The 22,388-nt window shown below is 41.5% G+C and overlaps 1 protein-coding gene across 1 annotated transcript; it reads left to right on the forward strand.

The window, feature by feature from the left end:
- The first annotated feature begins 5,627 nt into the window (after positions 1 to 5,627).
- Positions 5,628 to 22,265, forward strand: LOC148132705 (maestro heat-like repeat-containing protein family member 2A). Its single transcript, XM_087954690.1, has 20 exons — positions 5,628 to 5,713; positions 5,892 to 6,030; positions 6,386 to 6,426; positions 7,459 to 7,600; positions 9,292 to 9,344; positions 9,430 to 9,537; positions 9,809 to 10,006; positions 10,536 to 10,658; positions 11,137 to 11,295; positions 12,039 to 12,200; positions 13,733 to 13,816; positions 14,569 to 14,673; positions 14,757 to 14,864; positions 15,130 to 15,234; positions 15,455 to 15,572; positions 17,103 to 17,224; positions 19,203 to 19,355; positions 20,778 to 20,932; positions 21,716 to 21,833; positions 22,069 to 22,265. The coding sequence occupies exons 2-20, from the start codon at positions 5,922 to 5,924 to the stop codon at positions 22,261 to 22,263; spliced, it is 2,358 nt and encodes a 785-aa protein (XP_087810816.1). The 5' UTR covers positions 5,628 to 5,713; positions 5,892 to 5,921; the 3' UTR covers positions 22,264 to 22,265.
- Positions 22,266 to 22,388: the final 123 nt, after the last annotated feature.

Here is a 22,388-nt window from a genome sequence, read left to right on the forward strand (position 1 = left end):
CGCAACATCTTACCCAAGAGTTTGTCTTTCAAGCCAACTTGTTATAATTCTAAGGAAGACCAACAACAAGTGAAAAAAGCTTTGATCAAAAATGATATTTTCTTTCCCTGGTTGTTGTTTTTTAAGCTATGGATGCCTTAGATAGGAAGAAGTACACTTAGGAATGAGGGGAGGGCACACAAAAACTATAGCAAGTATATATATAAAAATGACATGCCCCCACCCATCAGAAAGAAAATGACAAGCACTTGCTTCGCTAGCATGGCTGCACTACATACAGAAGCAGAATTCAAATCAATTCATCAGTTTGAGGCTGTGATTTAGGTCTCCCAGGCAAAAATGCAAGCAAAAGCAGATGAAGGGGTTGAAATATGGAAATGGGTTTAAACCAGCTTCATTTCCAAGCAATTTATGCACAGGAGCTTGGCAGCTTACATTTGCAATACAGGAAAATAATAATAGAACAGAAATAGAAATAGAAATAGAAATAGAAATAGAAACAGAAACAGAAACAGAAATAGAAATAGAAATAGAAATAGAAATAGAATAGCTTTATTGGCCGGTGTGATTGGACACACAAGGAATTTGTCTTGATGTAAATACTCTCAGTATACATAAAAGAAAAGATACAAAAATCCAGAGACATCCCAAAGGTGTTTTATTTCAAAAGGCAAAGGGAATATCTTGTTTTGCTTGAAGACGTTTCGCTTCTCATCCACGAAGCTTCTTCAGATATGACTGAATGGTAGACAATGGAAGGTTTTATATTCCTGTCAGTCATGTGGTCGTTAGCCTTCTTTCTGACGGTCATTGAGGCCACTTGGAGGCTTATCTGAACCCTCAGGGTTACCTGAATCCTATAGTCTGCTTTTTTTTCCTGGAAATCCATTCAGACTCCCATATGTAAAGCAGAAGTTTGGTTCTCCAAAACACAGTAATATAGGAGGTCATCAATAGTCTAGGTCAGTGGTTGCCAACCGGTGGGCTGTGGCCCACTGGTGGTCCACGAGAAAATTTTGGTGGTCCACAGAGAAATGTCACCACCAGCGTACCCCCCCCCCCAAAGCAATTAATCCAGGCTGTGCAGGGACACAAGGCAACACCACCCACAGGCCCCCAAAAACCCTCCCCACCCACTCACTCCTTACCTGGCAAACTTGCCTGCTAAGTTGCTATTTTTTCCTCCCCCCCCACCCCACCCCCATCATCTGTTCTGCTGCGCCGGGATATTTAGATTAGCTAGGAAGCAGGAAATGGTTGGATTTCTTGCTTTCCAGCTAATCTTTAGATCTTCCGCTCTGCTTTTAAGCACAGCGAACCTTCCTTAGGACTGAAGCTTCTATTATTCAGTGCAGACTCAGGTAGCCAATGGCAGATAGATGAATCTGAGTGAATCTGTGATTCTGTGAGCAACTCAATCTGCCTGCCTGCTTTGCCTGATTTTGGGTAAAAATTGCTCTTTTTTTAAATAAAAAATTCAATATTTACATAAATATTTATAATATTTACATACAAGCCATGCCCAGCCAGTCACATGACCACCAAGCCATACCCAATTAGGCCACACCCACAGAATCGGTTGTTAAGAAATTTGAATCCCACCTCTACCTCTGTGTGTGCATGTGTGTGTGTGAGAGAGAGAGAGAGAGGGAGGGGGAGGGAGAGTAAGCCACTGTCAGCAAGCCACCGTCAATCAAAATTCATATTAGTGGTCCCCGGGATTTAAAATTATGAGTTTGGTGGTCCCTGAGTTCCAAAAGGTTGGCGACCTCTGGTCTAGGTCATAGGACAACCATGACCTAGACAACTAAGAATCTCCATACACAAAACTCAGAGAGTTTTTACATTTGTGGTTAGTGCTTTCTCTAGACCAGAGTTTTCCAACTGTAGCAACTTTAAGACACATGGACTTCAACTCCCGGAATTCCCCAGCCAGCTATGCCGGAAGTTGAAGTCCTCATGTCTTAAAGTCACCAAAGTTGGGAAACCCTGCTCTAGGCAGAATATCATAGTAGGCCTTTTGACATTACCCCGTGTAAGACTATGAGGCGAATTAAATTTGATTTTGTTTAATTTACCTGTGCATCTAACTAGAATTAAGCAGACTTAATATATTCTCCAGTTAAACATTTAACGATTTTCTCCCCCTGCTTTTTCTTCCCAATTGAGTAATTACTTTTCAGAGTCTATATTGGCAGCCCCTAAGGCTTTCAAGGGCCACAAACAGCTAGGGATTTCAAGTTGTACATCTTGTGTTAAGAAGCTCCCATCTTTGCCCCCATCTTTTTTAGTGCCTGAGGTCTGGAAAAGGAGGCTGCTGTGTGTAAAGGTGGTGAAAGCTGTCCTGGTTGATGATAACACCCCGGTGAGAAACTATATCTTGGCGGTTCTAAAATCCGATGTGTGTCAATAGCAATTTTCTGGTGAAAAACTTCGTAATTACTAGTAGCCTTGTGGAATTCTCAAGTTTCTTCTTTTTGTTGTGTATTCAAAATGACAGTGGTTCATATATATAACGAGATGAAATTAAATAGAATTGAAATCAGAATCAGAATAACAGAGTTGGAAGGGACCTTGTAGGTCATCTAGTCCAACCCCCCCGCCCAAGCAGGAGACCCTATATGTGTGAATGCACAGTGGTGCTCTTCCGGGTGACCTCACGCATGCTGGGGAAAATGGCTCTGCATGTCACTTCCGGCACGCGTGGCATAGGCTCGCCAACATGGCCCTATACCCTCTGAAAAATGTTTTTGTGGAGATATAATGTTTGAAAATAATCTGCCAGTTGGCCTGGGGACATAGAGGGGTGGCTGCTGGATTGATGGCGGACTCTACCTCCCCACCCTCTACCCCATTGCTCTCTGCTCTCCATCCTCCCATCTTTTTGTTAGCCTAGTGATGTACTCCCATTATTTTCCTTGTCACTGTTTCTTGTATTGCTCCATTATTTTACTTCTGTTTTGTTTATCCTCTTTTCAGTTCTTTCTTTTTATTTTTTTCTAAGCTATCTAGAATAGCCCCATGGTGATATAGGTGGCAAATAAATTTAACAAATAAATGAATAAATAAATAAAATAATGTTGCCAGTTTAAAAATAATATAATTAGGCATCACAATGTGCCTAGAGAATGTTATAATGATTAAAGGATGGCATAAAATCACTGATTAAACAATACGGAAAGAGAAAAGCTATTGAACAGGCTGCCCATTATGATTTTTGAATATTTATTTAAAATATTAATAAATATTCAATATTTATTAATATTATGCATATTGAGTTGTTTTACGTTACAATTCATTTTCATAGATTCTTTCTCTTTTTAAACATAGAACATGTGCATTAAACATCTCTAGCACACTTTAATGCCTTTAAATATAGGTATAGGAGGGAGGACAAGGCTGCATGTTTTCCACCCTGACAAGGTAGCATTTTTCTTCTTCTCAATGCCATCTCCTATCCCCAACTCTCTGGCTGTTAGGTCTGTCTTGCAATGCTCCAGACTATTAGAAAACTGCTGTCTGTCAGTTATTTGGAGAAAATTGAAGGATGGCCTCTGAATTATATTACCCTGCAGCTGTCCAAGTCTGCCCATCAGCTGGTAAGACTAATCTGAAATTTCAACAGTGGAGCCAGTGCATGTTGGGGGTGGGGAGTAAAATGGATGAGCCCAGTGACGCCCCACTTATTTTGTGGGCAGGATGTTCTCTCTCTCTTAACAGGAGCAGCTATTATTTTTCAGGTTGCTGTTTTTCAAAACAAGAGAAAACTCTCAGCCCTGAAGAATATGCAGCAGCAATAAGATTGGGGTGGGTGGGTGTTGAACCAAGAAAAGAATAAGACATGAACTCGCACTCATGTACATCGATGTTTATTTTATTTATTTCAGAGTGTTATTCTTCTGTGGCTTCTGGATGTGCATCATATGGGTTTCGTTTCCTTCATTCTTTCCTTACCCAAACTTAGAATTTGAAACAGAGATTTACAAACAGGACTGCTGCCGCCACATAACATGCTATGACCTGTCACAAACTCACCTGTGTGACAGCTTGACGTAACATCCATGTTTAGATGTTAAGGCAAAGGCTACCTTCCTACAACCTTTGTCCTTACTACCCAATTCCATTTAGCTTAATCTAACACGGAAGACCCTAAACTTCTCAGCTCATTGACCCCTTCACGAAGTTTCAGATTGTTCATCAATCCCCAAATATTGATTATATAAAAAATAATGAATACCGCTTTAACTAATAATACTATGAATAATAATAAGCAAAGCTAGTGCCATTAGTAGTAGGTGCCTTGGGCTCAGTCCCAAAACAACTGGAGCACCACAAGAATACCATTGGCGTTGACAAAATTACCATCAGTCAATTGCAAAAGGCAGCTTTACTCAGAACAACTTACAACCTGTGATAGTACCTCTAATACCATCAAGCATCTGCCTATCCCAGATCCTTGGGAAGGATTCCATGCTTGGATAAAAATGCCAGATCCATGTTAAACATCTGGCTGAATGTACGACATACCATAATAATAGAAGTAACTCCAGGCTGTTCCGGCTGGCAGCTGACTGTTCAAACCTGTGTAACACTGTCTCATCATTAGCCACCTTTTTTTCAGGACTACAGACTGACATGGAGCTCTACAGAGACCCCCAAAGATTAGTTGACCCAAATCAGCCATCTACTGATCCCCGGACATTTATTAACCCCCTGGGTTAGTCCTTTTGACCTTTGGGGGTTGATACTGACCACTTTGGGGAACCCTGATCTAGCAGGATGTATAAACCCTGGGTATGGTTGGCTATCCCATTTTTTCTTTTTCTTTCAGGCACATCCAACATGGAATCTTCCTTTGGGAGGCTTAAAGGAAAAGGCCATGGAGAGAGTCAGTGTGGATCTTCTTCATTTCGCTGTAACTTCTGGAAGAGGTAGAAGTCAGGTCAGAAGCCCATTAATTTAATTTCTTTGCAATCATTTGTTTTAGCTTTTGCTTCATTCATGTCATGGTGGTGGTGTGTACATAAATTCATAAATTCATTCATATAAATTCATATAAATGGTCTTTATTTGCCTTGATATTTTGTTCCTTCTTTTTGTATTACCATATAAATTGAGACATCTTGTGGAGGAACCTGAAACAAAATTTTTTTTTTTACTACTGGTTCTGTGAGCGTGGCTTGGTGGGCATGGCAGGGGAAGGATACTGTAAAATCTCCAGTCAGAGGTGGGATTTGCCAATTCTCAAACTACTCAAAATTTTCGCTACCGGTTCTCCAGAACAGGTCAGAACCTGTTGGACACCACCTCTGCAGGGTGGGGTGGGGGAATTGGCACAGTGGGAAAGATCAAATGGGATGCAATGATAAATTTCACGTAAAAATCTGGATTTAATGCTCTTAGTACAAGGAGAAGGAAATCTTCTGAGAGTAATACGTGCAGATTAACTTCAGAAAACTTAAGCCAGCCATGCTTCCTTCAGATCAGATTTTTCTCAATCTTGACAACTTTAAGATCAGTGGACTTCAACTCCTAGAATTCCCCAGCCAACCAAAGTCTGACCTGATGGCATCACTGCTAAATGGCTTTAAGCCTTAAGAGGAAAGTCAGGAAGGAAGAGACGTATTGAGTGATTCTTTTAACCTAAGACAGCATATTTTATTTTAGCAGGTTAAACCTTTTATTTATTAGGAAAAAAGCATCTTTACAGTAGGTAAAATAAATATCTGCGAGCATGTATGAGGTGCATTTATCTTTTTATTGAATAAGTCATTTATATGCTATGAGAATGGATGGACGGTCAGACAGAGATACTATACATATAGAGAGATTTGACAGTGCTAGAGAAGAAGCAGATTGTAAGTGTTTAACTCTTCTTTCCCTTCTGGTAGGAATTATGGAAAAAGTTGCTCAACTATCTAATGCAGCCACATTACACCAGTTTGGCTACACCTCTGTGCCAAGCCTTGCGGCTCCTAGCTGAACACCGACTGAAGTGGGTTGTTCCAACACAGGCTACATTGGAGCCAGGTGGGTACCAGTAGGTCTAACACTCAGCTGGGCTCCTTCATTCCTCATAGGGGGAGATGGTAGAAACAAACAAGCTCAGGCATCTGCAGTTTTCTAAGAGATTCAGGAAAGTCTTGCAGATCTCCCTGGCTGTGAAGCAATTAGCCACCTATAAATGTCTCAGGCTATCATATTATGATCTGTTGCTGCCCATTGGCCTGTCCACTTGTCAGTTGATGTCTAAATAAAAGTAGATAAATTCCCACATTGTCATTAGACCTAGGAAATCAGTTTCTATCACTTTATGATTTACTGAAATTGTGTACTTCTCTGCCTCGTTCACATTTCTCTCTCTTTTTTTCTCTCCACCTCCCAGTTGATTCACCAACTCCCCAAGGATTGATGGCTCGCCTTATAGTAAGTGATGTAACTGCAGGGCCCAGGTTTACCTCTCCTGCAACTTCACATGCCTTGTTGTAGGAATTTTGTCTCCTTTGATGCAACATCAATCAGTTCCCCAGATTTCTGTTCTTCCTAAAATAGTCCAATGACAGATAAGATCTACTCAGAGGATGAATTTTCATAACACATTTAACCAACAATGGCCACAAAGGCCAGGCCTAGACTATACTGACAAAAGCCATTTCTATTTATTTTCCAATATATAATCTATATAGATATTTGAAGGTGCATGGAGGATGAACCTTCAAAAGCTGGCAATCTGCTGGACTCCAGCTGGTCCAGCAAGTCTGCCAAACCATCCAATTACTGGATTCTTCTCTATAGTCATGTTAGCTGTGACTGTGAGAGAGACCAGACACCTAGCTTCTTCAACCTGTTTCTTTTCTTTTCTTTTTTGTGGGGGCAGAGGGGTTGTGGCCATGGGATTATTAACCTCATGGAAAACCAATGCGTCTTCCAAGAGATTGATGTTTCTATCGGTAAGTGAAAATACAACTTAAATGTATTTATCCCTTACAAGTTTCTTAACCATTAGACCAAACTGGTTTTCATTTGCTGTCCTGAAAGTACTTGCATTATAATATGTGAAGAAAGTAATATTATCAGTTTCTTTGTTGAAGTGTCGCTGTGGGGCAGTGTTTTTTACATCCACATTTATGTCCAAGTACTTTCCAACTTCTCAAGGACAGAAAGACAATACATTCCTGTGGCTATAGAAGAGCCTATTGGTAGTTGGGTAAGTCCCATACTAGATGGATGGTAATGAACTCAGCAAAGAGGTTGGGCGACAGAATCTGTGAGGGAAATCCCTCAATTATACCTAGTTTGAAAGCAGAAGATAGTGGGTTACATTTTGACTTAGTTGAAAGCTCCAATTGCTTTTCAAAGTATGAAAATATGCTTTTCAAATATGATTAGAGCAGCATTGGGAAAGATTTTGAAAAATTGGATATAAATTCACGTTCCCTTTGTTGTCCTAATTTGCAGGCTCTTGCAGTTTGCCCTTTAGAAGGAGGCGGCCAAGGAACTGCAGCACTCCTCCTGCTAGGTGCCTTGCGCCCAGAACTCTACAAGGGTGTGGGTGAACACTGGTGGGTCGAAGTGCCCCTCCTGGCCCATTACCTGGAAGGTGAGATGAATGAAACTAAAGAGATCTTGTCATCTGCAGTTTTCTGTATCCTTCTAACATACAGTATTTAATTAACGTATGGAGAATTTTAACCAGACAATGGGACTGCATACCATGTTCTAAATCCAAGCCATACCCTTCCTAACTTGCAAATATTCAGTTGGGAAATTTGAAGGAGAAATTTATTTAGTTTGCTTTGAACATGTGCATAGCTGCCCATATGATCCAGGACCCTACAAAAACAGAGTGCTGGATTGTATAAAAAACATTCATGCAAACATTAGTACTGTATACAGTTCTCTATCCAGTTGAAAATCATTCCTGTATTTAGGCAAATATTGCACCTGACCAAAGTATATACAGGTAGTCCTCGACTCGTGACCATAATTGAGCCAAAATTTATTATTCTAAGCGAGATATTTGTTAAGTGAATTTTGCCCCATTTCATTACCTTTCTTGCCATAGTTGGTAAGTTAATCCCTGCAGTTGTTAAGTTGGTTAAATGAATCTGGCTTCCCCATTGATTTTGCTTGCCATGAGGTTGCAAAAGCTGATCACATGATCCCAGGACATTGCAACTGTCATAAATATGAACCAGTTGTCAAGTATCCAAATTTTGATCATGTGACCATGGGGATGCAACAATGATCATAAGTGTGAAAAATGGTCATGTTGCTTTTTCCAGAACCGTTGTAACTTTGAACTGTCACTAAATGAAATATAGTAATATGAGCACTGCTTCTTCACATGTTGATAAAAATTCCATTTAAATCAAACATAGTTTGCACAGTACAACATAGTAATCTCAGAATATATGTCCTGGCTTCTTATATCGCAAATGTGGCAGTAAGAAGAATTGTATAAAAAAGTCTTAGTCATGATGTGTAGCTTTGCTAAGGCGGAATGGTCTGAATTTCCAACTACTACAAATAAAACAATTGACAATTAACCTTGGTTCTAAATTTTAGTATAGTAGGTACTAAATAAGTGTTTCTCAACCTTAGCCGTTTTAAGATGTGTGGACTTTGAGTTCTAGAATATCCCAGCCAACAATGTTTGCTGGGGAATTCTGGGAGTTGAAGTCACATATTAAAATGTCTAAGGTTGAAAAACACTGTGCTAAACAAGAATGGGGATTACTTCAGGTTCAGATAATTCAATTAGCCACAGTTAACCCTAACTGGCTAAAGCAATATATGGGTTGGAAAATAAGATTCCAACACTTGTTCTGTGCCATCAATTATAAACACTGGATGTCAGACATAATCATAGGTACTGGTATTTATGGCAGCTGTAAATCTTTCCACAATGCAGGAATATGACAGCTCAAGACAAAAAAGTTTATTTCTGAAACCAAGGTTCCATGCCAACAAGCCCAATATTGAGAAATCAAAATGATTTTGTTCTTTTACCTGCCCAAATATCCTTAGAGAGGTCAGTGGAGAAAAACCAGTGTTAGGCTCATCCAACCACCAAATCAAGGATTTACCGAACACCAACATGTTTGGAATTCATGGAAGTGATGGCTTTTTAATGTGTAGTTGGCATGGTTCATTTCAGTAGTTTAGATAGGTATCCATCTGGTACCCATCTTTTTATGGAAATTTTTCTCATTTCCAAAGGGCTTTAAAAAGAACCATATGTCCTCCTGGTTCTCTGGTTAATGTTGGTCTCCTGTGCTCTCCCCAAAGGCCACAGCAAGTACACATTGTCACCAGCAGCCTGGGAGCAGAAGCTACTGGAGGTAACCCCAGTGATGTGAGCATGAACGTTTGCCATGGCACTGATGACCCTCTCTAAGGACCTTCATTCTCCTGATGCCTCCACAGTTCCTGAATAAATCCTTACAGAGAAACCAGGAAGAAGGCTGGAACCTAATCTTGGGGCAGGAACTCATGAAGCAGATGGGCGTCTATCACAACTCCGCTAAAGAAAAAGTCAGTGTGATAAAGAATATTGGTGATGTCCTTCATAAAAAGGCTAACCCGTTCCACCCTGTTACTCATACACTAATACTATGTCAACCTTCCCCAGCCTAGAAACCCTTCAAACGTGTAGATTTCACCTATGGTAAATCTTCCACTATTGTGACCATTGTTGAGAATTCTGAAAATGAAAGCCTACACATGGGATATTGGTTCTGGATGGGTCTGGGTTTCTTTAGACCATGTTCAAAGATCCTCCGGCTGTTTCATTTCTTTCCTCCAGGTTTTCCACTACAAGACTTTGGGAATTGCTCTTTCTGCTACAGGGGATGTAGGTGCGGTGACCCAGCAGCTCCTGTACCTGCTCTTGCATACAGATTATACTGAGGAAGCCGAGCGAAAGGCAAGAACCACAGTCTACTCCAAATTAATGAGAATTCTATATTTCCTCTGTTATAATGTTGCCTGCCTTGCTCATGCAGTACATGTTGATGTTACTGTATTTGGTATTCCTTCCTAATCCTCTTTCTGACTCTGTATTCTGATGTTCTGGGAATAACTTTTGTGTTTTTTAAGTATGTCTTTACTGGAATTAAATAGCATTCTGCTCTCTATATTCCATTTGATATAACTGGAAGAATATACCTGTTCAGAAGAGGTTATTGTTGTAAATCACACAGGGTTCTCTTTTGCTCTGTTCTGGGTTTTATTTTGCCACTGGGTTCTGCTTTAATAGAAGACTTGTTGTCTATGCTGGAGAGAAGAAGAGGACACACTTTCAAATATTATTAAGTCAGAGAAAAGCAGCAGAGTAAAACACAGGTCACATTTACTGTTAATTTTAAAAACGCTTTTGATTTCTTCCACGATGGCAGGGCCTACAACAGAATGATCTACTTAGCTCAATTTCTCTAGGAGTGAGAAAATGGGCTTAAAAAGATCCTAAGTGGGGAAACTGGATTTGACAGAGAAGCTCTTCTGTTTTCTGGCTACCCCTTCTCTGTCCTCAGGGTGTTCGCTGGTGTCTGGCATACTGTGCAGAGGGGCAGCTCGTGGCGGTGCTAGAAGCTCTACGTTGCTTTGAGAAAGAGATTTCTGAGGGAAAAGATTTGGCTTGCTTTCAGATTGGCCAGGTTTGGAGATTTACCACTTCATGCTATGTTCTTGGTCTACTTGACTAGCAACTGGGAAGCTGGCCATATGAGAACATGGCGCCCTGTTAAAAGAACATGCTTAAAGCATGTTTCAGTCAGACCTAGATAGTCCAGATGATGCAACACATGTAATCATTTAGGCTTAGCTCCCCTCCACAGGTACCTTCTCTATGTGTTGGCACTGCAATTCCCAGAAGTCCAAGCTCACATGACCTTTGGCCTTTGTGTCTGTCTCTTTGGTTTGCCAGCCTAAAAAGAGAGGTGCAGAAGACCTAAACTCCAGCTTGGATTTTAATTTCTTTGAGCAGGATTTTACAATTCTCAGGTTTTTTCTGAGTCAGACACAATAAATTTTCTTAGCTAGATGATGATGATGATTAATTTTCCCTGAAATAAATTTGGGACCCCAGCAGAATATGGCTCTGCTATTAGAGTTGGTCTTCTTCTTCATCTATAGGCCTTGCCTCAGCCAGAAAAAGAACATGTGATGAATACCCTCCTTCTATTATATGGTAGTGTGACATTGCGTGTTCCTCAGGAGCTGCTAATGCCTCATCTGGCCAAAGACATTGTGCCAAGGATCCTACACCATTATATGACACTAAACAATCCAGAGGTGAGTTATTTGCCTTACTGTGCTACCAGGGTAGCAGGAGTCTGCTTCATTTAATTGGTGGCATTGGATTTTGAGAGCATGCTTTTCGGAATGAAGATGGAGAAGTGAGTTCTGGAATCACAAAGAGTGTAAGTTACAGGAGGAGATCTGTGTTTACATGCCACCCAGCCCAACACTTGAATGGATGTTTGCAATAAGATATCTACTTGCTGGCTACCTTATTGCATTAGGTCATTATGTAAGTCAAAAAAGGTAGTTCCTAAAAGGTATAACATAATTTCATCTATGAAAAAATCTTGGTTGATTGATAGAATATATTCTATGGTCCTATCTTTTGGAAGCGCTGATGTTCCTTTGTGGTGGTGTTCAGAGGGCCTTCAGGACTTCCCCACAGGACTGATAAGGGTGATTGAAGCTCTACAGATTAAATCACTATTTATTCAAGATTCAAACCTTTATTGTCAGAGTACAACATGTGTACAGTGAGATTGGCTGAGCCTCTCTTTATAAGCAAGACTGTCAGTTGTCTCTTACTCAGGAAGGGTGGTCCTTTGGTTATTCCGTGCTTCCTTCCTGTTCTTTAATCCAAGTTCCATCACTGGAGGCTTTCTAGAAGAGACTGGGCTGCCACTTGTCAGAAATGGTGTAGGGTCCCCCGCTTGGGCGGTGGGTTGGTCTAGATGTCCTATAAGGTCCCTGCCAACTCTGATTATCTGTTATCTGTTATTTCCTCTTGGAGTCAGCCTCCATCTCCCTTTCCCACTTCCATTCAGAGGGCCAATGATGCTGAGCTGGTTCTGAGTTTTGCCCAGTGTGTGTCAGAAATCATCCTTTCCATGCAGAGCAAAAGGGATTCCATTGTCTTCCAGTTGCCTCAAAAAAGAGTGTTGCTTGACCTTTTCATGGTGAGTACAGTTTGTTTATTTTATTTAAAATACTTGACGATGCTTGCAAAAGGTCACTTAAAGGGATTTCTTATACCTAGTCTTAGGAAAATTACTGTAAAGAGATGGAAAGCTCTACCATGTGATTTTTGTTCTGGCTGTGGTTCTTGCTGAAAGGACATTAGAATTTTTGCTTATTGGCTTCTCCTTCCCTGTAGAGCAGGGGTGTCAAACATAACATCTGCAGGCCAGATATGGCCCATGGGGTGCTTAGTTCTGGCCCACAGGGTCACCTTGGAAATAGTGAAAGACCAGCCCACAGTTGTTGAGGTAATTCCCTGTTAGGAGAATGAGCACACACAGGGAGACGTAGTGAAAGTGGTGAAGAATAACACACAACCAGCACACAGATACACTGTATAGTAAAAATGTAGGTTTTTACTTCCAATTAAAACGGTTAAGCAAAGTCCAACAAAACAGTCCAAGTCATTCACAGTTAAAGCAGTCAGTTTTCAGTCCAGGGATAATCCAAATAACAAAGTCCAGTATCAAAAACAGTTCAGTAACAGACTTACATCAAATCCAAGAATAACGATGATCAGTAACAGTCAATAGGGAAATGCAGGAAAGCAACACTCTCAGCAACAACAGAACAGAACAACCCAGGTTTCTGGCTCCTTATGGCCGTTTGGGGAACCACACCCAATTATAATTTTAGCATTCCCTTAAAGAAACAGTATTAAAATGTCTATCCTGGTTTATATATTTTCCAACCCAACTGTTAGGTGACTTACATTCCTAACAACGGTGCCTCTGGCCACATCCACCCAGCCCCCTGAGATCAAATACAACCCTCAATGAAATCGAGTTTGACACCCCCGCTGTAGAGGGTGGCTACTTTGAAGGTTTTGTCTTCCAAACTTTTGAACTCGTGATAGGAATGGTCCTGAAAGCTTGGAAGACAAAACCTCTGGATCCTGGTAAGCAACCCAGATTGGATCCTGCAAAGTTACCTTTGCCTCAAACAAATTCTTCCATGCCAAGGACCACACTTGCCAAATGACTGGCAAGTGAATGTGGTTGATTTATAGATGCAAAGTTTATTATTTATTATTTATTATTCCCAATTATATCAGGGCTTAACTTTCATTTTAATGTTCTTTTCTCTAATCATATCAAGGTTTTATTCTTACACTCCATCCTGAGTTCCTTCTGGTTAGACAGGTGGATGGATGGATGGATGGATGGAAGGAAGGAAGAAAGGAAGGAAGGAAGGAAAAAAGGACAAAATTTATGTTTGAATTCATAAATTTACATGTCATTAAAATTAAATATAGTCAATCTCATACAATAATCACTGACCCTTCCCAATTATTCTTAAAATGACTATGTGATGACATCTTTGGAAAGTTTCTGGGGCTGTATTATTGCCTAAAACCCCAATTGCTTATTCTAGAATGTTCCTTACTGAGAAATGTTGTTTGGGAACTCAACAAAAGGATTCCAATCTAAATCATGCCCAATTTATTTCCCTCCTATGCTTTTTGCTCCAGAATATTGTTAAAACAGAGTCCCTGGAGGTGCTTGTAACTCCTGTCTGTCAGCAGGTGATGGTTACTCTTCGGCACTTGAGGCAAGTACCCATTGCTATGACTTTCTTTTTAAGATCAGTCTTACATGGACCAATCAAAGCCCAAATAAAGATTGAGGAACCAGGTGTCATAGTCTACCTTTAGTTCTGGCACACAAAAATGCCTTAAAACATGCACAGATGCCATATCCTCACCTCCAGTTAATGAGAAGCCCTCATTGGTTGGGTTTGGACAAACAGGTGAAACTAAATAATTGAATTAACACAATACATTGAATCTTTGAAACCATGATCCAGGTTTTTGATATTTTGTGATTCAGCTAGTAGATCTTTAACTGCATTGTAAAAGAAGTTGTTATGTGAATCCAGAGGAAGGGACATTACCTCCCTCTGCCACTTACCAAGTCAGAAATTAATCTCTGGAACTTGGCATTTCTTTGATTTCTGTCCATTTGATGGCTGGTACATATGTAAATAAGGAGGTGCTACTAAGAAACCCTTTGCTTTTTGGATATCATATACTGAAGGTGTCCTAAATGTGGGCATTCACAACAAGGAGGCGCCTACTGACCATAATTGGCATCAGTTGGGGAATGTGGACATTTGAACCAGCAAATAAGAGTTTTTGATTGTTCTGACTTTGGAACCTCTGGTGAGAGGTTGATACAGTAAAAGAAAGGAAAGGAAAGTGACTGGGTCATATAATGTGCCCCAGTGAAGTTCTGCTTTATTTGCTTCAGGAACTGAAAAGGTCAAGGAACTGCTTTTTAAACAGAGTATTATTGTTTCCTCAGCAAGGTACCAGAAATGCTGAGCCCTGAGGAGAACTGGAAGCTGGCAGAGGCCTGTCTGAGCCATGTCTTTGCTCTTCCTCCTTTGGGGGTTGCAGAAGGTGCCAGTCAGGTAAGTAGTTGTGGATTGAGGGGTCTTTGTAATCCCCTTCTTTTTTTTTGTACTAATAAGTACTACTGTCTTCTGCATTTCAGACTCTATATACTGGTACTTTAGCTTCCTTGTCAGAGTTGATGGAGACCTTACTGGAGCCAGGATCAGGAGAGAATGACTTTTCTGACTGGTTCCAGCAGATCTTCCAGGTGAGTTGGACAGAAGAACTTCATGTTTATTTAAATAACGGTGTCTATGATTATGTAGTGTCATCAAGAACAGCAGTAATTTAGGCCTCCATTAATTTATCTAGTTTGTTTTAAAAACTATTTAAAGCTATATGACAGCAAATTCTACACATTATCTAAAGAAACATCACTTTTTATTGGTGCAAACTCTCACTGCATTTAATTTCGGTGAATAACCCTAGATTCTAATGGTGGACGATAATGTAGCCTTCCATCTTCTCCACAGCTCTTGAGCTACTGGCTCGTGTCGGAGCATGAATGGGAGCGGGCTCGGGCTATGCAGCTTGCTGTCCATCTACTGAAAGCTCATTGCCCGAGGACTAACACTTCTGTGAGTATGGCCCAGCATCTGTCAAGCTAAGCCTGGCCCAGCACACTATTCCCAGGGGGGTATGTATTCTTGTATGTTGGGGGAAATATTTCCATGAAGATTGGTCCAAGTTTCGCAAAAGTAGCTTTTTGAAATGGTTACTTCCAGCAAACTGGCTTATTCTGTAAGATTAATCGAAGTTTAGCAACCCATTGCCTTTTAAAAAAATAATCTTTCACAGATCTCTCAGAACCAGTTCAGCCACTTGATGGCACTGTTGGGCCCTTTCACTTATGACACACTGGGCACCATTCGTCATAGTGCTGGTAATTGCATTCGACTCCTGCTAAACATCAAAGGTGAGTTTAACAATGGAAGAGCTCTGCATGCAGGGGTGGGATTCTACCGGTTCGCACCTATTCGCTAGAACTGGTTGTTAACATTCTAAGCAGTTCGGAGAACCGGTTGTTAGAAGAAATTACTGGCCTAATCCTGTAAGGAAGGCAGGAAGGAAACATTCTGGTGTTGCTTACAGAAACTGCCTCTCGGTTAACCCTTATTATATTCTTGGCAGGACTAGACTTCCTGTCTCAGGAACTTCTCTGGAGTTTTTTTCCCTCCTTCCTTGGTACTTTGCTTGTGTGGAGTGACCATTCAAAGTTACAATGGCACTGAAAAAATTGACTTATGACCATTTTTCACACTTACGACTGTTGCAGCATCCCCACAGTCATGAGAGGCCAGGCAAGGAGATGCATGCCTTGATGTGAGGATATTGAGTTGGTCACGCCCAGCCAATAACATGACCACCAAGCCACGCCCACAAACTAAGCTACGCCCACAGAACCAGTTGTTAAAAAATTTGAATCCCACCCCTGTCTGCATGTGTAAACTTACATAGGATTGCACCCTCAATGAATGAACCATTCAGTCATCTCAAGCCACTAGAATTCTGTGTAGGGCCCATGTTCAAAACAGATTGTCCTTGGGCTACATCCCAATGGTTCAGCAACCGTTCAAAGTTATAAAGTTGTTGAAAAATTGAACTTACGACTGGTTCTCACACTTAACATCATAACATCTCCATGGTAACATGATGAATATTTGGGTGCATGAGTGACCAGCTCACATTTGCTATAATCGTAGTGGCAACTCTAAAACATACATAGAAAGCTTGGTAGCTTCCAGTCCTTCATTTCCAATCCTTCTGCCCAAAGGATTTCTAAACTCCTGCAGGGTGGTGGATGGTGGCAGAATACATTGGCCTTTTCATCTCAGCCCTGCTGTTCAGGGTGGCCAAAAGAGCAGAGGTAGCAATAGCAATAGCAATAGCACTTAGACCTATATACTACTTCATAGTGCTTTCAAACCCTCTCTAAGCGAGTTACATATTGCCGTCAATGATCTGGATCCTCATTTTATCTACCTCAGAAGGATGGAAGCCTGAGTCAACCTTGAGCCGGTGAGGATCGAACTCCTGGCATTGGGCAGAGTTAGCCTGCAATGCTGCATTCTAACCATTGCACCCCCATGGCTCTCAGAGATGGAGGTGAACGAAGTAGATAGGGAAGAGGGGGGAAATTGAAGCAGAGGCAATTTCTGGAGGGCAGGAGAAGCATGCGGTCGTTACGTAATGACCGCAACTGAGACTGCTGGGACTGCCATTGCTAAGTGATGTGGTCATGCGATGTTTTGCTTGACATCTGCTTCACTTAGTGATGGGAATGCTATTCATTGCTTCATTGTCCTTCCCTTGATTATAGGGAGATACATTTTCAAATTGTGATACACCGTTGCTATACTACTAAAACTTATGAAAAAATTTTTTATAGCTACAACATGGAATAATAGAGCATAATATTCAGCCAACTCCTTCCTTGTTCTTTCAGGAGCCACAAAGTTGCATGAGCCCAAAGTGCGTGTCAACCAACAGCGATTGTATTGCATTCAAAGGGACCTTCAAAGTGAGAGTACTGAGACGATGCACACTGCTTCTCTCCAGTTAGCCAAAGTACTAAAAACTGAACAATTTCTTGTGTGTGACTGCATATCTGTGTGCATGAATACCTGCAGATGTTTGGACAAAACTGCCAGTGGATTCTAATGGGGATTCTAATTAGAAACTGCCAGTGGATTCTAATGGGGACTGACTTTCACACACTAGGATATTGTAGAGCATGGGTTCCCAACCCCAGGGCTGCAGCCTGTTTGAAATGGAGCCATAGAGAAATAGGCAAGTGCGCGGGCATGAAGCTCCGCTTGCATGAGTGGAGGTTGCTTGCGTTCATGCGTGAAGCTCCACTTGTGCAGATAGAGGGCACTTGCACTTATGCACGAAGCTCCACTCGTGAGAGCGGAAGGTGCTCACGTGAGTGGAGCTTTGCACATGAGCACAAGCACCATCCACTTGTGTCCTCTGTTCGCACAAGTGGAACTTCGTGGACAAGTGCAAGCACCCTCCACTTGTGTGAAGCTCCATTTGTATGAGTGGGGGGAGCATGCGCAAGCACCATTCACACAAATGGAGATGTGTGTGTATACACCTGCCACTGTCAGACACACAGACACACATGTGCCAGGCCAGGCCACCAAGCTGGAAAGGTTGGGGACTGTTGTAGTAGAAAACAATTCATGGCATCTTTCTCTGAGTCTTAAAGGGAGTTGTCAGTTTATAGCAAGGGACCTGATATAGCGTACAGTATGTGTTGCTGCTGATAGAATTAGTATAGATTAAGAAACTGAAGATACCAGCTTTTCATCGAAGTTTCTTAGGTAGTCTTCCCCAACTGGAGCACCTTCCAAATGTGTGGATCACCTCCCAGAATTTTCACCTGATGCCATGTTGGCTGCAAATTCTAGGAGCTGAGGTCCATATAACTGTGGGTACCCAGGTTGGAGAAGGTTGCTCTCAGAACTTCAACAAAATATAAGAACAAAAATGTAGGTACAAGTCAGAATAAAATGAAATTTTCATCCTGGTCCACATAGATAATACGATCTTGCCTGTTTTGTTGTCCCACCTAGTGTTGAATTATTACCAAAATCTTGTTCAAAAATAGGCATCTGACTTGGAGAAAATAAACCCAGAAAATTGGTAGTTTTTTTTTTTATAAGAGTCAGATCACTTATAGCCTAGCTGGATACACAGTATAAAATGACAATTTCCCACAACAGTGATATGGGAGAATGACCTTGGGAGACAGGAGGAAAAGCCACAAACCAGACAACCATCATGTAAAAGATATCTCAGTGCCCAGGAGACGGGTAAAGGAAGCACTTCATAAGGGACCCTCCCTAATTTTCCAGAGAGTTAAAAAAAGAAGAGGGGGAAATACTTTCAGTCTTGCAAAATTCTGTTACTATAGCCTTACAATAAAGATAGAGTTTGTACTTATAATTGGGTTGGGTTTATCTGGGGTACCTGGAAGAGTTAACAGATCCAAACTAAATCATGCGAGGTGGAAGAGATCCTTTGGGATCCTCAAAAGCTGTTGATGTATTAGAGCAGGGGTGTCAAAATCAATTTCATTGAGGGCTGCATCAGGGTTGTTTGACCTTTGGGGGGCTAGGGAGGCGGTGCCCAGGTTGGGTATGGCCAGCTTGACGTCACTTGTGTCAGGGGCGTCTGTTGTGGCCCGAGCACTCTGGCAGTGAAAACGGGCTCCCAAACTCCGTTTTCGGCCGGAATGGCCTCCTGCAACCCTCTGCCAGAGAAAACGGTGGCCCTCCCAAGCTCCGTTTTTGCTGGCAGAGGCACTGCGGGCCAGTCCTTTGCTGTTTCCAGGGCAGCCCCGCAGGCCAGATCTAAACATCCCGTGGGCTGCATCCAGTCCGTGGGCTTTGAGTTTGACAACCCTATATTAGAGGGGGAAATGTTCTGCCCATGCTCGGTGTGAGTTCACAGTGTATGCTCAAGAAAGGATGAAGTGACGTTGCTCTGGCTTAAGATGAAGCTCCTTTGAGCCTTCTCTCCTTACTTCCTGTTACAGACTGTCAGCCGTGTCCTGCCTCTCCAAGGAATCCTAACCTTCCTGCACACTTTGCTGGAGCAACTGAGGACTGTGAACTGTGCCTGTGACAAGGCTGCCCTCCTGTGGTTTGAGGTGGCTGTGAAGGAACGGCGGCCAGATCTAAAAGACAAGGTAAAGCCTAAATCTGAAGAAACTAGGCCAAGAGCGATGAGCCTGGATCTCGTTCAAATGCAATATTCAGCAGTTTGGCTGATAGGGAGGGATGCTGGGAGTTGCTATTCAACAACAATGCATGGCCACAGGTTGGAACTTAGAATTTAGAATAGCTTTATTGTTATTCTAAATCTACATTAATTGGCGTACATTGACATGAAATTTCATTGCATAGGGCTCACCCACTCCAATATACACTACATAAACATGACTAAATAAATAAATGAATACATACATACATACATACATAATTATGCATATACCCACATATATTGTATGACACAGAGAAACAACAGAGTCTAGTTCAGATGTATACATGTACATAGCAAAAAAAAAAAAAAAAAAAGAATCTATCCATCCCTTGATTATAGGATGACTGGCAACAGTTGGCTGGCAAGGAAATTTTACTCCTGCCCTGCTATTTATTTCTTAAGGCTGATAAAAAACAACAACATTCTTATCTCATTCAAATTTTAAAAGTATGGCTAAAATAAGAACTTGACACCTTTTACGAAAGCGGGAAAATAGGATCTGAGTGTATTTCCAAGGGGCACATTGCACAGCTTGTGAACAACATAGATAGACCCTTGCCCGAGTGACTGAGAAGCAGAACTGGAAATGTGAGGTCCTTTAAAAGAGCTTCTCCTGCTAACCTTGTAGGTGCAGATAGGTTCCAATTGAGGCAGGTACTCCTTCAAGTGGTCAGGCCCTAATTTCTGGTACACCTAAAGGGTAAGGGTAGCCCAACGGAAGGTATATTTTTGTTGTCAATTCATGATGTGCCTGAAGCATATGTGACCGCTGCCAAATCCAATTGGCTTAGATATCTGTGGAGATTCTCAGTCATCCAGCTCATGGTTGTCAAAAAGGTGCTTTTTCAAAAGGCAACTGGACTTTGTTTTTCCTTGAAGACATTTCTCATCTAAGAAGCTTCTTCAGTTCTTCAGAACTAAAGAAGCTTCTTGGATGAGAAGTGAAACATCTTCAAGGAAAAACAAAAAATGTCCAGTTGCCTTTTTAAAAAGCACCTTTTGGACGATTGGCTTAGATGTGGTCATGGGATGTCTATGAGATGAACTTTTCAGTGCTTCTTAACCTGATTGCCACCTGGGACTCCAGAAGCATCTGTCTGTCAAATTCACGCCCACACCCAGACTACCAGGTCAAAATCTTTGCAGGTTAACTCCTGAAGGATTATGATCTTAGCATCTTTCTTAAACTCAGAGTTGCTAGTGAATTTGGAGTATTTTATAGAGATTTCTTAAAAGAATAAAACTTACATAATTTGCTTTAGGCTCACATTTGTCAAAAATACATTCCAGTCATGAAAAAAAGCTACAGATATAATTTCCTTGGTGATGATGGCTTCTCCTTTTTCAGGTTTACAATATCGTAGACATCATTTGTTCCTTTTGGCAATATTCTGAAGACTCAGCTCAGCGCCACTTCCTGGCCCAGGCCATCTGCATTTTGGCTGAGCATCATCGCAAAGCAGTTTGCTTCTCTCTCTTGGAGCAACCCCTGCTTCAAGACAAGTGAGTGGTAGGCATAGGACTGGCCTTAATCATTATGAGCTGCGATGGCACAGTGGTTAGAGTGCAGTACTGCAGGCTACTTCTGCTGACTGCCAGCTGACTGCAATTTGGCAGTTCGAATTTCACCAGGCTCAAGGTTGACTCAGCCTTCCATCCTTCTGAGGTGGGTAAAATATCATCAAGTGAGTTCCATGGTCAAATTAAGGTTCCCAGTTCCAGTCTGACACCACCACACCAATCAACATAACCCTGTAAAAATAGTATGTAGACATCATCTTTGTTCTCCTTTGTTCTCCTTATAGCTCATTGAAGAACCAACAAAGAGGCAGGAAGAGTAAAGTGGAAGAGCAGCGGAAAGATTTTGAGCTCTTGAGATGTCTTTGAGAGATAGGAGGAGGAGGAGGAGACTAGGCAACAGTCAGATAAAAGGCATGGAATAGAATAGAATAGAATAGAATAGAATAGAATAGAATAGAATAGAATAGAATAGAATAGAATAGAATAGAACTTTGATCATGTGACCATGGGGATGCCTCAATGGTTGTAAGTGTGAAAAAGTATTATAACTCACTTTTTTCAGTGTCATTGTAACTTTGAATTGTCACTAAATGTGGACTACCTGTATTTCTAAGTCGATGACTATCTATATTGCTAAGAACCTACTCCAAGACTTCCAGTTGCCCTTCTCTTGGGACATGGGTCTTGGGAATCTCCATGAATGGTAATTCTTGGTACTGGATTGGTAGACTACCATTGCTTTCAATTGTCAACTTTTTTTTCTAGAGTAAAGAGGGAACTCTGGGCATCGCTTGCAACCTATAAAAATAGTGGTCCTTCTATCCTGAAGTGTTTGCTCAGCTGGATGAGAATGGAAAGAAATGACACCAGCAGCTGCCTTTGGGTGAGAGCCCTGGATTCAAGACTGAGGGACAATCAGTATATCTAAGATGGGGAGGCTGATTTTCTGTGGATGGCTGGGAAATAGGTAAAGTGAGTGGACAACTCATTTCTTAACAAGTTGGGAGAATTGCATAGTCAGAGAGCTGTTGCTAGTCAAGGTCAACAAGAGTGGGCTAAGTGGACCAACAATAGAGCCAAGAGAAATACACTTCAATGTTCCATTCTGTCCTTTTCAGGGTCTAGAGGCTCTCCATGAGGTAGTCTTGGCTTTGAATGATTGTGCCACCTTGTTTCCATTACTGACAGAGCTGTGCTACATTCTTCTGCAGCAGCTCAGCAAACATCAGGATGATAAGATGCCAACATTCTCCTTTTCTCCTCTAGAAAGCAACGGGAGCCTTGAGACAGAGTTCATGGCACCTCATGGGTAACATTGTGCCTTTCCTAAGAGTGGTCGTTTCCTTCTAAACCTCTCTCTTTCATGTTCCTGGCACTTCTTTCCCTTAATGCTTATTTGTCAGGAATGTTTCACTGCCTGCAATCTGATTGTTGCACA

Source organism: Notechis scutatus, chromosome 1 (assembly GCF_049901735.1).
Source record: "Notechis scutatus isolate UNSWTSFEM ecotype Mainland chromosome 1, rNotScu1.2, whole genome shotgun sequence".
NCBI classification, from domain to species: domain Eukaryota; kingdom Metazoa; phylum Chordata; class Lepidosauria; order Squamata; family Elapidae; genus Notechis; species Notechis scutatus.

Coding starts and splice junctions, on each gene's coding strand:
- LOC148132705 (XM_087954690.1), top strand. CDS start 5,922: ATGCAGCCACATTACACCAGTTTGGCTACACCTCTGTGCCAAGCCTTG. Junction 10,007..10,535: donor TTGCCTGCCTTGCTCATGCA/GTACATGTTGAT, acceptor CTCTGTCCTCAG/GGTGTTCGCTGGTGTCTGGC. Junction 14,674..14,756: donor TTGCAGAAGGTGCCAGTCAG/GTAAGTAGTTGT, acceptor TCTGCATTTCAG/ACTCTATATACTGGTACTTT.